Source organism: Ostrea edulis, chromosome 7 (genome assembly GCF_947568905.1).
Source record: "Ostrea edulis chromosome 7, xbOstEdul1.1, whole genome shotgun sequence".
NCBI classification, from domain to species: domain Eukaryota; kingdom Metazoa; phylum Mollusca; class Bivalvia; order Ostreida; family Ostreidae; genus Ostrea; species Ostrea edulis.
This window is the reverse complement of record NC_079170.1, coordinates 61,796,086-61,812,513: the sequence shown is the minus strand read 5'-3', so window position 1 is coordinate 61,812,513 and position 16,428 is coordinate 61,796,086. Positions and strand designations below refer to the sequence as shown.

The 16,428-nt window shown below is 34.9% G+C and overlaps 1 protein-coding gene across 2 annotated transcripts in view; it reads left to right on the top strand.

The window, feature by feature from the left end:
- The first annotated feature begins 1,500 nt into the window (after positions 1-1,500).
- Positions 1,501-16,428, top strand: part of LOC130048341 (aminoacylase-1-like) — a 33,534-nt gene continuing 18,606 nt past the window's right edge. Inside the window, exons 1-5 of one of the 2 annotated variants that reach the window (XM_056144939.1) lie at positions 1,501-1,842; positions 6,875-6,939; positions 10,248-10,352; positions 11,471-11,542; positions 16,336-16,358. In XM_056144939.1, coding sequence (XP_056000914.1) covers positions 1,767-1,842; positions 6,875-6,939; positions 10,248-10,352; positions 11,471-11,542; positions 16,336-16,358 — 341 coding nt within the window. In that variant the 5' untranslated portion in view covers positions 1,501-1,766. Of the gene's footprint in view, positions 1,843-6,874; positions 6,940-10,174; positions 10,353-11,470; positions 11,543-16,335; positions 16,359-16,428 lie in introns of both variants that reach the window. The other variant, XM_056144940.1, reaches the window with a different exon arrangement.

The following is a 16,428-nucleotide window of genomic DNA, read 5'->3' as shown; positions in this document are numbered from 1 at the left end:
TTATAAAATTCAGACAAGTGTTTGATTTACTTAGATATGATAATTACAGTTTGATATGCTAAATTAGTTTTAGTACGTTTTGATATGATTTTTAGACGTTGACAAAGGAATTACTGGAGCGTAGCGGGAACGATAACTCTGGGTAGAGATTGATAGTATTTATTAGGTAGCAGGTCGTTCCGTCCCACAGTCGGTCCGTCCCTAGATCCGTCCCATGGTCGATTCGGCCCATTTTGCTTAGTCGATCCGGCCCCCCAGATTTTTTTTTATCAAAGATATAATAAATGATTATTATTTAAGAAAAAGGGAGGTTTTTTTTGCATATATATTGCAGTTATAGTTATCAAAATTAGATAACTGCCGAAGTTAGACGTGTAAATAAAATTGTTTATACAACCCTTAACTAGGATTTATAATTTTTGTTTGAATTGCGATGGTTATGAAAATGTGTGCTCATTAATTATATTGTAAAAACATCGTTATTCAACTATGTATAGCAATCAATGTAAATTTGTGTCCCGTGTCCACTGATCACTGTGAAAACACCTTAGTGAAAACAGTTTATATAACTGCATTGTTGTGCAACCTTTGATCATTAATTACGAGCTTACACTATTATTAGTTTGGTTTTTTTAAACTTCAGAAGTTCAAAGAATTGCTCATGATTTGGATATAGAATGTAGCAGGTATAGAAATATTCCAAGAAATGACAGAGTAAGTAAATTTTGTCTAAAAACAAAAGATATTCTTTGTATTGAAAATGAAGCCCACTTTTAAATTATCGAATATTGTGATGTGTATAATGATCTTAGAAAAAGCTGTCAAATATCAAAACATTTATTCTGTTTGGGAAATACTGAAAGCTAATTATTTCAATATGGAGGAACAAATCACCTTACCTGTTAAATGCTTTGGCAAAGTATATTTTTCTTGCTTTTAAAAGAAGAGACATTTGTTATGATAGTCTCAAGAAGATTAATATACATTACGAGTGACCAAGGTTAATTAGTCTGCAATCAAGCCATAAATACCATAGAGCATATTAAAGGATGACTACCTGATGAGAGAAGACATCAGCGACACACACACCATGAAGATGAAATACGCAAATGAAGCAAACCAATTCAGTACTCTAATAGCACTTGGAAAAATAGCAATTATTTTTTTCTGGGCCGGATCGACTAGGGGACGTATTAACTAGGGGACGGAAAGTCTAGGGACGGATCGGTAATGGGACGAATCGACTAAGGGACGGATTGGTTATGGGACGGAACGTTTAGAAAGCATTTATTAATGTATCTTTACATAAAACATGGATCCCGCGGACTTAACTGCTCTACCTGCTGTCGGTCGCAGCTTCGGGTAGGTCCTGCTGTACGTCTGGCATATATCATAACCGCGGGAAATCTCCTCGTGCTGCCGGATGTTGATCCTCTGCAATCCGGGAATGAACAAGTCGTACTGGGGAAGACTCCCGAGATACTACAGTACTTTCAGTACTTTGATTAGATTTGACATACATGTACATCGTGTTTATTCACGGGTGTGTTATTCCTCCGTAGAAGTCATGTAATAGTTAATGAAAAGTGACACTCTATGTATTATTCGAAACAATTTTTGATCAGACTTCGTGACAGAATTATTCGGGTTAGGACATGACGGTGCATAAATAAGTTGGGATCGAGGTGCAGTTAAAGTTGACATTCGGTATATGGGGTAAAAGTACGTGATAAAGTTTTAAAGTGTTGGCACTGCTGTATGCAAATATGACGGAAGAAAAAGCAGTGACAGTTTTCAGAGATTATTTGCGGATAAAAACCGTGCACCCAGTACCTGCATATGGTAAGTATTAAGTGGGTTATGTCTTTTAAAAGCGGCAAGCGGTAAATGTAGTACGTCTGAAGATAGTTGGTAAAATGGGTACTAGTAAGAACCGGGCCGGGGCAAACGGTAAATGTAGTACGGCTGAAATCCGAAAGTCCCGGATTGCGATTTTTGCATGATTTCTCTTTTAAATTAGTAAATAAAATGGCATCAAACTTTTTGTGATAACTGTTTATGACCGATTAAACCACGGGCACTGGAAGTTAATGGAAATCTATAGTATGTGCATGTATAAAAAAGGAAGGGTAGGACATTCTTTTTGAGGCAAATTCGGGTTTGGGTTATTGTGGGCGTTTCTCAAACAGCCTGACGCGATGAATCGTTCACATATACCTTACTTTCAATATATGTATGGTTTCGTTCCGCTCATTTGAAGAAAAAGATGTTTTTACACCTCCAAGTGCCAAAGAATTTCGCTAGACTGTCTTACTTCCGGTTTAATCACACTGAATCGAACGGTAAGTTCTGATTGGTCAATGTGATAAACATTTATAAGTTTAATATGTCATATTCTTATTGGTTCTGAAATAATGATAAGAATAATTGAACTATTAAAACAAACATGGCTCATGTACTTAACCACTAGTCTCTAATACCATCATGAAGTAATAATCCTGAGAATTATTTTCTCTACATATGTATTTATGGATTAGATAATGTGTGTCAATTCAGACTTCAATTTTATTATTGACCTATCAGAACTTACCTTTCGATTCTGTGTGATTAAACCAGAAGTAAGACACTTCATCGTTTCGTCTCTTAGGCCAACGACAAAAATTGTTGAGTTTCCGCTAACGTTCCAGAAAAAAATAGGGTAGGTAGGTAGGAAATAAATTTTATTTTTTTTTAAAATTTTATTTTTTCAAAGTATAAGAAAACATTGTAAACTCTAACAAGTTCAATGAACTATTGAATGTTATACTTTCAATATAAAATTTTGCTTAAATTGCATTGCAAGTAAACTTTCAATCTTAGCATTTCACCTGTTATTGGCTGAGGATTATTTCCAGATGTTTTAGAAGAAACAATATTTTTCAATGAAACATATAGCATAAAACACAAATTAAAGTTAACTCCTTTGTGTCCCTATGCTATACAAGTACCAGCTATATTGTTTCTACATTTAGATTGGTTGTCATGGGAATACTACTATTGGATATGTTTGACAGGAAAATAATATGATGATCATGCCATGCTGTTAGTTACAAACATTATCAATGTTGTTTAAACGCTTGACACAATACCATGCAATTTTTGTACATCGTTAAAGCGTTTGAATGACTTCATCTCAATGTCTAACTAAAAAGAAAACCAAGAACCGAGAATATATTTTTTCCGGAAAAATGACGAATTTTTTTTTCAAATTAGCGGAAAAAATTTCTAGGGTCGGGGCTATAATTTAGGGTCGGTCGGGTTAGCGGAAACACAACATATTTTATCAGTGGCCTTATTAACTTTTTTCCTGGTACAGCCCCATCAAAGTATTTTAAGTTCATCATCTTGATGAAAATGGCGGAAATAGAGTACCTAACAATCATAATCAGCAAAACGTTTGTACTGTATCGCGATATAAGGTAAAGCGTCTAAACGATATAATATGGAAAATAAAATTCGAAACCAAACCAATGCAACCTTCGGACATACGGACCGATCTTGCCAACCAGTACATCGGTCCAAATCGATTTTCGTCGGTTTTGTCCGACGGTCCGGTGCTTTTGGAATAGACTGAATATCAATATTTAAATTCTGTTTCCTTCTCCGTAATTCTTATAATACCACTCTCATTTCGTCAACCTAGCAAAAATATCAGAGTTCGTGGACTTTATGATCTTCGTGGCGTCTGACTTTAACACACGTTTCTTCAGACTTTTTATGTTATTTCAAAATTTCTCAGCTTTACGATGCTGTCAAGTTTATAACTTGGGCAAGCTGTCACAACGATTGGACCTTTCGTGTCATGTTTTGTACACACAGCACGTCATCCCCCTTTTCGCCGTCATCGAGTCATATTCTCCCCTTCTTTCCACTTTGGTTAAAAGCAGATGCTTTCTTTTCTTTTGAAGTAACCTTTGCATTGTTCAACTTCTGGTTTAAATACATTTTGGAAGGTTTGATAACCCAGGAATGTCTCGCCAAATGGCAAAACCTCAACCGGAAATTGAACTTCAATTATAATAGGACTCGGATCAGTCGGAAAGAAAAATGTTGACCAGACAATTACGGTCGCCAAGTGGGCAACGAGAACGGACATTTTGGGTGCCCACATGCAAAGTTTAGTCGCCAATGCGAGTGGGCGAGCGGTAATTTGGAACCCTGAATTCCTTTTTCTTTCTTAAAGGACACAACGCATGTTTCTAAAGTTTTTCATTTTTCAGCAAAATTAATTCTTTTTATGTCTAAAACTACTTTAATTGTGTTTTAAATGAAGTATTTTGCGTAGTTTTCGAGTTTGAAAGCGATGAAATTCAAATCTTGCGATATGCATATTTACTTTCGCTATTTTACTCGCCATTATGTGTGATGTTATATGCGCCCTCGGGTTTGAAAACATCTATTAGCCATTTCATAAACAGATTTTAATCGACAAAAAACCAATTATCACGTTAACAGCTAGCTTGTAAATGATATATTACATTAAGATGTTTTGTGCCATGCTCGGGTGTACTAGTTGTCGGTAGAAAGGATTTAGACTGAGTATTTTTCAATTTTTCGAAGGAAGGTACGAGAAAAGACGTACGTGGATAATTTTTTGTTGGAGCAAGAACTTTACCTTTAAAAAACACCCAGTCTGTTACCTTTTAAAAAACTGCTTGGACAGAGACCCTGATAAACGGTTTCGAGATTATAACGAACTCTTCTGTGTAGGAGGTGCATTTAGTGGAACTTTGAATGACTAAGTGGGACAGAGTGGACCTACAGTCAATGAGGAAGATGATGAAATGTAATAAAAGAGGCTTCTCTTTTGATATGAAAATGTGGGAAATACAAAATACTATCAATTAAAAGAAATGTTTTACTAAAGTGGGAACATAAAAACAATGTCTTATTTGCAAGTAATATCTTAGATATGGTATTTATGACCAACGAAATAACGTGATATGATAAGAATTCTATGTATTTAATTACTCTCTAAATACTGATAACTTACTCAGTTTGTGTATCAGTCGAATTCCGGTAATCTAACAGTGTATGAGAAACTCACTGAGTACATTCACTTACGCTGTGATGAATATTCGTCCCACTCCCGCGTGTAAACAAATTGTTTCGCGCCTCACTATGTAAGAGAATTCTCCAAAGGGAAATAATTCGGGTGTACCTCGAAACTCGCGTATTAACTAGACTTTTTGAAATCAGGGCTCAGATTTAAGTCTGTATTGTGGTTATAATTATCGCAAAATTTCGGCAAACGAACTATTAGAATTAATTACTTTAAGCATAAAGAAGACAAAATGCATATAATTTTGTATACCTTGAAAACATGAGATGTGTCCTTTAATCAAAATGACAAATTGTAAATGCACACCTTTTGGGTCACATTATTCATTTTAGGAAATATAGTTTGTTTACTTTCGGAGTTAAGATCTATTTCTTCAAAATTATGGCTCGATCTTGAGTGAACGAGGATCGAGTCGCCATGTGGCCAGTACTGGGCAATGGTATTAATGATTAATCACTGTTTGTTATCTTGGCCTTTCTCTTAATCATTACTATTACTGACAGACATCCTCAACTATTAGTACGCTGTTTGGGGAAGGATTGACCAAACTAAGGGGACTTCCTTGTTCATTAAAACAATATCACGATCACAAAATACAGCTGTTTTTATTATTCTGTGTTGTGGAATTAAAAATCATAAAAACATAAAATGTAGTTATGATTTATATAATTGCATGAATTGGATTACTTATAACACAGTATTTGCAATGGGGCTGTGGAAATCGGGCAATGTCTTCGACCGTGTTTGGGTTCCGACATTTATAAAACGTACTAGATTTACCGCCTTTTGGCAGGTGAAAACTCTGGATTGGTATGTTTGTAGAAGAATTCTGAATTTTTTTAAATATTTTTTATGTACTAGGGTTACAAACAGTAACCTCTGCAAATTGTGTGTTATTACATGCAGCAGTAAGAGAGAAATCTTGAAAAAATCGCTATCCGAGACTTTTGGGTTTTAATTGGCTTTCGGCCGTACTACATTTATCGCATACCGTAAAAAGCATAGAGGTCGTGTTCATTCTGTACCGACGCGACGCAACTTTAAATCAAACTTTTTAAAAACATTATGGATGAGTGGAATTTTCATTTCAGCAAAAAATCTTTACTTCAAGGGTGACTAATGAAAAGTAATAGGACAATGACAAAATTTTGTTGATGAAATTTTAAGAAAAAAAAGTGTAGTAGTAGTAGTAGTAGAGGATTCTATTTCAGATCGAATCGCAAATGGGTTTCAATACAAACAAAATTTCAAATTATATCCTCAGTGTAAGTGCATTGAAATCTTAACTTAAAAAAACCCATGTTTTGGCGAAATTGTTGGAAAATTAAAAAAAATGAATTCACTTTTTATGATCTTCAAAGTTCTGTTGTCTTCTAGTGCTGCTGTGAATTGAGAAATTCTATAATGAGTTGCCAGAACAATGGTGTACTACTGTATGGATGATTTGGAGCAATATTTACTAATAATAAATTCTGAAGTTTGACTGGTTTTTGTAACAGAGCTCTCTGAATTTAAAAACTTCTCAAATTTTATACACATGTACTCTTGCAGTCTTTGCATCAGATATCAATTTGTTGTTTTACTTATGTTGTATACATATAGATTTCCCTGAACACACAATTTGATTTTATACAAACCACCATTTCTTAATTGACTTTAACAATATAAGGAGATATAAATATATACAGTATCTAATTTTTGATTTTTAGAATTATTGATTAGTCTATTTTCAGTTTATGATCTACAATGAGTAATATCCTTTATATTGCATAGATGAAGTTGTTGAGTTTCTGAAGAATCTAGCCCAGGAGGTGGGAATTCAGTGCAGCACAGTTGAGGTATTATATTTGTATAATTGTATCAGACCTGTACTTTAGTTTAACAGTCATCAAAGAGGCCATCATGAAATCCTTGTTAACTCACCTGAGCTGAAAGCTCAAGTGAGCTTTTCTGATCGCATGTTGTCCGTCGTCTGTCAGTCTGTCTGTAAACTTTTTACATTTTCGACTTTTTCTTTAGAACCATTGGGCCAATTTCAACCACACTTGTCCAAAAGCATCCTTGGGTGAAGGACTTTCAAGTTTGTTCTAATGAAGGGCCAAGCCCCCTTCAAAGGGTAGATAATCACAAAATGCTAAAATAGGGTGGGGTCATTTAAAAATTTTCTTCTCAAGAACCACTGGGCCAGAATAGTTGAAATTTACTTCAAAACTTCTTGACATAGTGCAGATTCAAGTTTGTTAAAATCATGGACCCCGGGGATTAGATGGGGCCATAATAGGGGATCAAAGTTTACATACAAATATATAGGAAAAATCTTTAAAAATCTTCTTCTCAAGAACCACTGACTCAGAGCCAGAAAAGCTGAAATTTACTTGAAAGCTTCCTGACATAGTGCAGATTCAAGTTTGTGAAAATCATGGCCCCCAGGGGTTGGATGGGGCCACATTAGGGGATCAAAAGTTTTACATACAAATAGGAAAAATCTTTAAAAATCTTCTTCTTAATAACAACTAAGCCAGAAAAACTGAGATTTACATAAAAGCTTCCTGACATAGTGCAGATTCAAGTTTGTTCAAATCATGGCCCCCCAGGGGTAGAATGGGGCCATAGAAGGGGATCAAAGTTTTACATACAAATATATAGGGAAAATCTTTAAAAATATTCTTCTCAAAAACTACTGGGCAAGGTAAGTGGAAATTAACATGAAAGCTTTCTGACATAGTGCAGTTTCAAGATTGTTCAAAGCATAACCCCCAGGGGTAAGATGAGGCGACAATAGGGGATCATATATATAGGAAAAATCTTTAAAAATCTTCTCAATAATTACTGGGCCAGGAAAGTGGAAATTAACATGAAAGCTTCCTGACATAGTGCAGATTCAAGTTTGTCAAAATAATGGTCCCCGTAGGTAAGATGAGGCAACAATAGGGGGTCAAAGTTTTACATTCAAATATATAGGGAAAATCTTCTTCTCAAGAACCACTGAGCCAGAAAAGCTGAGATTTACGTGAAAGTTTCCTGATATAGAATTAGTGCAGATTCAAGTTTGTTAAACTCATGACCCCTGGGACTAGGATGGGGCCACGATTGGGGATCAAAGTTTTACATAACTAATAAATAGAAAAAATCTTTAAAAATTTCCTCCTTAAGAACCATTGGGCCAAAGAAGTTTACATTTGCACAAAAGCTTCCTGACATAGTGCAGATTCAAGTTTGTCAAAATTTTACATACAAATATATAAGGAAAATCATTAAAAATCTTCTGAAAAATCACTAGGCCAGAAAAGTTTACATGAAAGCTTCCTGACATAGTGCAGATTCAATTTTGTAAAAATTATGGCCCCCGGGGTTTAGGTTGAGGCCATAATAGGGATCAAAGTATTACATGTGAATATATATAGGAAAAATCTTTAAATATAATGAACCAAGGTGACTCAGGTGAGCGATGTGGCCCACAGGCCTCTAGTTTGTTTGATGTACTAGATATGTATGTTGGTTGGTTGGTTGTTTTTTTTGGATGAATTTGAAATGAAACATGATGACAAACTTAAAAAAACAAAACATAACAGATGCCATACACAGGACAGCTAAACATATTATATGATCAGTTTTTAAATCAAGGCAGACTACTGACAAACAAGTTGATGGTGTAAGGGTTTTGTTTAAAGTCAGCATTTCACAAATTTTATGGTTGTTATAACGATCTAGTTTGCTAATACAACCTATCATTGGGTCAAATTCTGTCTGACATGTTTCATACTGATTGTTAGACTGTTCTTGGCACACTGAGTTTGACTACGGATAGCTCCATTTACCTGATCAAGATGCAGGGCTCACTGTGGGTGTGACCAGTTGACAGGGGATGCTTACTCCTCCTAGGCACCTGATCCCACCTCTGGTAAATCCAGGGGTCCATGTTTGCCCAACTCTCTATTTTGTATAGCTTATAGGAGTTATGAGATTGATTGCTGTTCATTATCTTCGCCTTTCATTCAATGATAATAAAGAATTAAAGGTATCATGACATTGTGTTTTATATGTCAATATTGTACATGAGCTGACAACATCATGACAGTATAAACACATTGATATTTTATACTCAGCAATTTTGAGATAGAAAACCCATATGAGAAAAAAAAACTTAGGCATTCGGTAACTCAGTTTTTGTTACTGGGTAATCATTGAAGTCAAGTGTCTAATGAAATAACAAATCAGCTTATAATAAGTGAAATTGTGATTTAGATCAAACAAAAGACGTAATAAACAAAGATCAAACAAAAGACGTAATAAACAAAGATCAAACAAATGACGTAACAAACAAAGATTAAACAAATGATGTAACGAACAAAGATCAAACAAATAACAGAATAAACAAAGATCAAACAAATGACGTAATAGACCAAGATCAAACAAATGACGTAATAAACAAAGTTTAAACAAATGACAGAATAAACAAAGATCAAACAAATGACGTAATAAACAAAGATCAAACAAATGACATAATAAACAAAGATCAAACAAATGACGTAACAAACAAAGATCAAACAAATGACATAACAAACAAAGATCAAACAAATGATGTAACAAACAAAGATCAAACAAATTATGTGATAGACCAAAATGTACAAAATTAATTGGCTGCAACAACATAATTACATTATACAAACAACCATTTAATGATTAGGTTTGCAAATGAGCAAATAAGCTTGTAAATTACACAAATTGATCCCAGCCAATATACATCTAAAAAAACCCACTAGTGATAGCAAAAATGTAGCACACAAAAAAGGTCACAAAGCAATGAAACATGCAAACAAAAACAAAACAAAAAACCCACACATTTCTTTTCAACATGCACCGTCGGTCAGTCCTACAGATACACTTGGAATCATCAGTATCTATTTTCAAAACACATTTTCATTGAATGGACTTGTGGTTCTAACACTGTAAATCTAAATTTAAATTAAAATCATATACTGTGTCGAGCAAGTTGCCTGTACATGATTTTCCCTATTATGTACATCCTGTATACTGTGTCAAACGAGTTGTCAGAATATATATGATTTTCAGGTACATCCTGGACGAGTGGTGGTGGTGTGTAGTATACTGAGTCGAGCGAGTTCTCTGAATTTATGATTTTCAGGTACATCCTGGACGGATGGTAGTGGTGATGACTATCCCCGGCTCTGATCCCTCCCTGCCGTCCATAATGCTGAACTCCCACACTGATGTGGTCCCAGTGTTCGAGGTATCTGGATGTTGTTAGTGAGAAGTCAACGAAACTTAATTAATGAATTTCATTTTTATGCGCCCGTCAAAGATGGCATGGTGTCGTCCGTCTGTCTGGGCCTTGTAGGCAAAATATTAAATGAACTGTAAGCTCCAGGATCTTACAACTTTGTACATTTGATCACCATGACGAGAGGAAGATGCCTAATATTTCTCAAGGTCAAAGGTCAAGGCTGTAGTATCACTTGGTAGAAAAACCTTGTAGGCAGGATACAGACTGAACTGTAAGCCCCAGGATCTTACAACAGGGTACATTTGATCACCGTGATGAAAGGGAGATGCCTATTTTTTTTCAAGGTCAGGGGTCAAATGTCAAGGTTGTTGTATCAGTTAATAGGAAAACCTTGTAGGCAGAATACAGACCGAACTATTAGGGCTAGGACTGTCAAACTTGGTAGACTTTAATCCTCATGCCAAGTGGAGGATGCCTAATGTTTCTCAAGGTCAAAGGTCAAAGTCATAGTATCACTTAGTAGAATAACCTTGTTTTTGTTACAGATACAGATATTGCCCTGAAATTTAGTCACAAGCTTCCTCTTGGAGGAATATAAGGTCAGTTTGCATTTCAGCTGGATTGATGCACTATGATATACTTTAGGGGGTAAAAATACGTTGTACCGTTTGTCATACTCTTGTTGAAAATACATAAGGGCATGAACTGTGAAGCTTCATGTCGGCTATCATTGGAAACCCACAGTCAGTCGCACTTCTTTACCTAAAACGACCGACCGTGGGTTTCCGACGATGCATGCCGGCATACTTCATAAAGTGTGTAAGTCATGAAAATTGTGATGGCGTGAAGCGTCGCAGTTCATACCCTCATGTATTTTCAAAAATGAAATTTCTAATATTTTGTGTTATACTTTCATATCTGTCGTTGAAATAAACATAATATATAAATCAAGATTCATAATTATGCTCATTGTTTACAACTGCAACACATTTATGAGGAAACATTGTTTGTCATTACAATTTGTAAAGATATCAAAGGCAAAAACATTGGAAATGTGAATATTTTTTTGGATACTTATATTCCTGAATTTTCAGTATTGACCCAACTTTGTGAAATGCTTGCAGGACCAGTGGATATGTGATCCATTTGAAGCTAAGAAGATGGAAAATGGTGACATCTATGCGAGAGGAACTCAGGTTAGACATGATCTGATTAAATTCAGATCCTTTGATCCGCTCACTTAGATCACTACACTTGGGTCTGACATAACCCAATAGAGGGTCATGTCCGCATGACCTTTAATTCATTTGCAATATTAATGAGAACTATGAGCCAATCAGATTGCGCCATACAGATATAATGATGGTTATTCAGCTGGTTCCCAGTCAATTTGTATGCAAGTCAAAGAAATCTCTCTCCCACAAAGATTATTCAATGTATACTATCAAATTGTATGTGCTCACTTAATTAAGTCTTTTCAAAACTTTTGCAATAATGCCTAATTTATTCACATACGAATAGGGATGGGTACGATTTGAATAATCAGCTGTTTCTCATCTGAACAAAACGAAACCCGTAGAGAATGCAGATATTGTGTACATTGCAATGTTTTGACAGGTGTGCAGTCTCCAATCTAGGGGGTTTTCTACCATTTTCGCAGAATTGGGAAAATTGACACGTAAAATGTTCAAATAGGGAGAATTTGAAAAGTATTACTATGTGGTCAATGAAAGTGAAGAAAAAATGCTTTGATGCATTTTAAGGTATTCAATGTGTAATGACCATATTTCATATCTAATAAATGGATGGTGGAATATTTGTAATCATGGTATCATTTTGAAGGGTTCATCAAATAAAAATAACCCACGGTAGGAATTTTCTAAATTTTGTTTACTGCTTGATATATTTCACCTAGAATTTAACATTGAAGTATATGGGAAAAGCATCTTTTATTACAATATTTTAAAAACAAATTATATATTCATACTAATCTCTTGGTAGAAAGTTACATACACTTTCTTTTTATGAAAATATGAAATAAAATTAATCATTGACCACACACATTTTTAGAAAATTAGATTTTTCTTATTTTTACAAAGGGCAGACAACTCTTCCTAAAAGTCTTAAGTGCAAAAAGGTCAGCTTCTAATCATTTACCAATCATGTGAATTTCATCCGCTTCACTTCCATCATTATTTAACAATAAAGTTTTATGTTGATCTAAATCCTTCAAAATTGTTCATTATCCTTTCATTATACATGGAATACCTTAATGACCATGCATGCACTCAGCAAAACATAAAGAGCTATTCATCTCTGTCTAAAAAAACTCTCAATAGTTGAATGCATTCAAATTCTATACACATGTTGAACACAGAAACCGTTTTTAATTATAAGATTATTTCTATCAGATAATTTTATTTATATTGATGTTTTATTTATTTATTCAATATTAGTGAGTTTTTTAAAGTTAATATTAGTGATGAAATAATTGTCGCCGACAATCGATTGTCGATCATTTTGGGCTCGTCGATTCCGATTATCGATTCCATTTTAAATAATCAATTGTCGCCCGAACACAAGCCCATTATAAAGGAATCAACTATGTATTATATCAATCAATACATTTGAAAAGGAAGAAGGCTTTAGATATTATCATCATCATCATGGATATTGAAATCAACTCAATAATTATGAAGTTGATAACTAATCCGAGATTCCTCTGACTCTTATCCCCGCTTTTATATTACGACATGTGCGGGGTAGAGTCAGAGCGGACTCCATAATGAAAAGACTTGTGGGAATTCAGCGACACCAGCTAGTGTCGCTGCTGTGCCTACCGTTTACATCTTTATTTCGCTGATCTAGATAGGATTCAGTTATTGGATGAGTATTCCTCGGGTTAATCATGGCTACTTTGACGCCGATTGGAATTTCTTGTATTTGTGTGCTGACGTCATGCGCAAAGAACTCGAATGGCGAGGAGGCAACCAAAGTCAAAGTGATGCTTCATTTGTCAGTGGTAGAGCTTTTTACATGGCAATAGCATCAATTTAGTCATAGTTAACTTGTAGAATAATCATCTGATAATTGAATCCCTGCGTCTGGTAAATCCGCGAAATAAAGTTGTAAAAGGTAGGCAATGCAGCGACACTAGCTGGTGTCGCTGAATTCCCACTTTTCATTATATAGTCCGCTCTGACTCTCTCCCACACATGTCACGATATAAAAGCGGGGTAAGAGTAGGAGGAATCTCGGATTAGTTGATAACTTGATATATATCCCTACCCATGGAAACCAAAGTCGGACGTCTGAAAACTTTAAGGTTTCTTAAAACTAAACTAAAGCCAATCTGGATGTCATGGCTAGAAAAAAAAAAACCATTTCATCGTAAATAAGCTAATAGATGTTTGTATGTTGTACATATCAATAAAACTAAAAGGAAATAACCCCAAAATAATAAACATTTATTAGCTACTTGTAAATACCGATTATATCGATCATTGATCGATCTAGGTTCTTCCGATTTTGACCGATTATCGATTATGAAATTTTTCCGATTATTCAACACCAGTTAATATTGTCCAATTTGAATAAAATTTATGGAATATATTCAGCTATACTTGCCTGTGTTTTAATTACCAATAGGCTGAAATTTCCAGGGATGATTTTTTTTAATCAATTTGTTACCACTCATTGAGGAGATTCGAACGGTTTCATCTTCGCATAAGAACTACTTCTTGAAATGAGATTCCTATCATTTGTGGCATTTTGAGCTATCTTTTTTCAATATTTTTTTCATATAATATTTGAAATTGTGTCAAAACTTATTAACCAAGCAATCAATTTAATAGGCCTATGCTACATGGTCTGAACTGCTTGGTGAATTATCTACGTTAATCAATGAAAAATGAATTCAAAAGTTGAAAATTCAAGCATTTTATATTAAATAGTATGGATTAATGGAGTTGAACATAAATACAGTATTTCTCTCATAAGTAAAGTTTCATAAATGTTTTTATGATCAAACATTATTAGAACATTAGGCAGTTCATAAGTACCACCTGAGGTTCTTAGTATTATAGTTTTCCAAGGAATGACGATCACTTTTTAGCTCACCTGAGCCAAAGACTCAAGTGAGATTTTCTGATCAAAATTTGTCCGTTGTCTGTCGTCGGCATAAACTTTTCACATTTTTTACTTTTCCTCAAGAACCGTTGGGCCAGTTTCAACCAAACTTGCCACAAAGTTTGTTCAAATGAAGAGCCATGTCCCTTTCAAAGGGGAGATAATCACAAAAATGCAAAAATAGGGTGGGATCATTTAAAAATCTTCCTCTCAAGAACCACTGGGCCAGAAAAGCTGAAATTTACTTGAAAGCTTCCTGACATAGTGCAGATTCAAGTTTGTTCAAATTATGGCCCCCGGGGGTTGGATGGGGCCACAATAGGGGATCAAAGTTTTACATACTAATATATAGGATAAATCTTCAAAAATCTTCTTCTCAAGAACCACTGAGCCAGAAAAGCTGAGATTTACATGAAAGCTTTCCGACATATTTCAGATTTCAGTTTGTTAAAATCATGGCCCCCAGGGGTAGAATGGGGTCACAAGGGGGGGAATCAAAGTTTTGAATACAAATATAATGGGAAAATCTTTGAATATGAGCCAAGGTGACTCAGGTGAGCGATGTGGCCCTTGGACCTCTTGTTTCAATTCATTTTACAGGAAATATAAATATTCTTTATGTATGGAGTTTTAAGGGCACTTGATTGGGAAAAATGATTGAAATATTGGTAAAATATCGTTGAATTTAGGATTGGGAATGGGTCCAGTAACTGAACCCAAAAATAAGCCAGGAAATCCCATGCTATCATATGCACAGCCATCTCTAATGTGAATATAAATGCAAAGGTTTATGGGAAAAACACCGCTAGCAGAATCTGAAAGTGTGAATTTGATCGGCTTAACAAAAGGTAATATGGACGGACCCTTTATTGGGTTACGTCAGATGCTAATGTAGCGATCTACGTGCATGGATCGAAGGATCTGATTTTAATCAGATTGGGTTTGACAGTGTTTCATTTCATTATTCCCTCGCAAAAAAGTTGAAATACGGATTATTGTATTTTGTCTATTTGTTTCTGACTTCATGTATTCCTGTATTTATGTGTTTGTTGGTTTGTCTATGTGTATGAGATTAAAGACAATTTCTTTATCAAACTACAGGAATACCACATCAGATATATCGCCCTGATTTTGATGTGTAAATTAAAAGGTGAAAGACACTGCACGAGTTTTAGTATTTTGTGTCCAGTTTTAGTGTGACCCTTTTAGGGATACTAGCATTACAAGGGTTTGAATACAAAAAGACCTAGGATAGTGTGAATGTCAGAGGCCAATTCCTGGAGGCCTATTTCAGGAATAAACTCATGTCAGGAGGTGGTTCTTCTCTGTGCAGATCAGTCCTTGCCCTGAAAGAAGGAAATTTTAAGATTTAACCATGCAAGACTGTACAGTAAAAAATACATTCCATTCAAGAAAATATTTGAGAGTATGAACTGAACACTTCACGCTAATGCGCTTCATGAAGTACAGTATAGCAGGGTTTTTTCCACGGGTCTAAAATTTGGCGATTTGCTTGCTCAAAGGTTTGCTAATAATTTTAGCAGAATAAATTTTGGTGGACAGTTATTCTAAATTAAGTAGTGATAGATGGATGTGAAGGAAATCTTAAACAGGAGGAAATTCCTTGACTGTATCTGGGTGAAAATAACTGGGTGAAAATCTCTTGCAATACAGTGTGAAATTCTAAAGAAGGAAAATTCTAAGTGTAAAACAGCTGTCATTAGTTATAGGTTAAAAATGTACACCATTTTATTTATGTTTGAGCATCACTTTAAAACTTTTAAAGTACTTGTGTCAGTATACAGGAATGTATGTAAGGCTAGCTGTTGCATGTTTTTATTCTTTTTTCTTTTCTTTGTAGGACATGAAAAGCGTTGGTATCCAGTACGTATCACTAAAATCTGTATCATTTCATCTGAGAACCCTTCACTGATACACTAAATGAAATTTACAA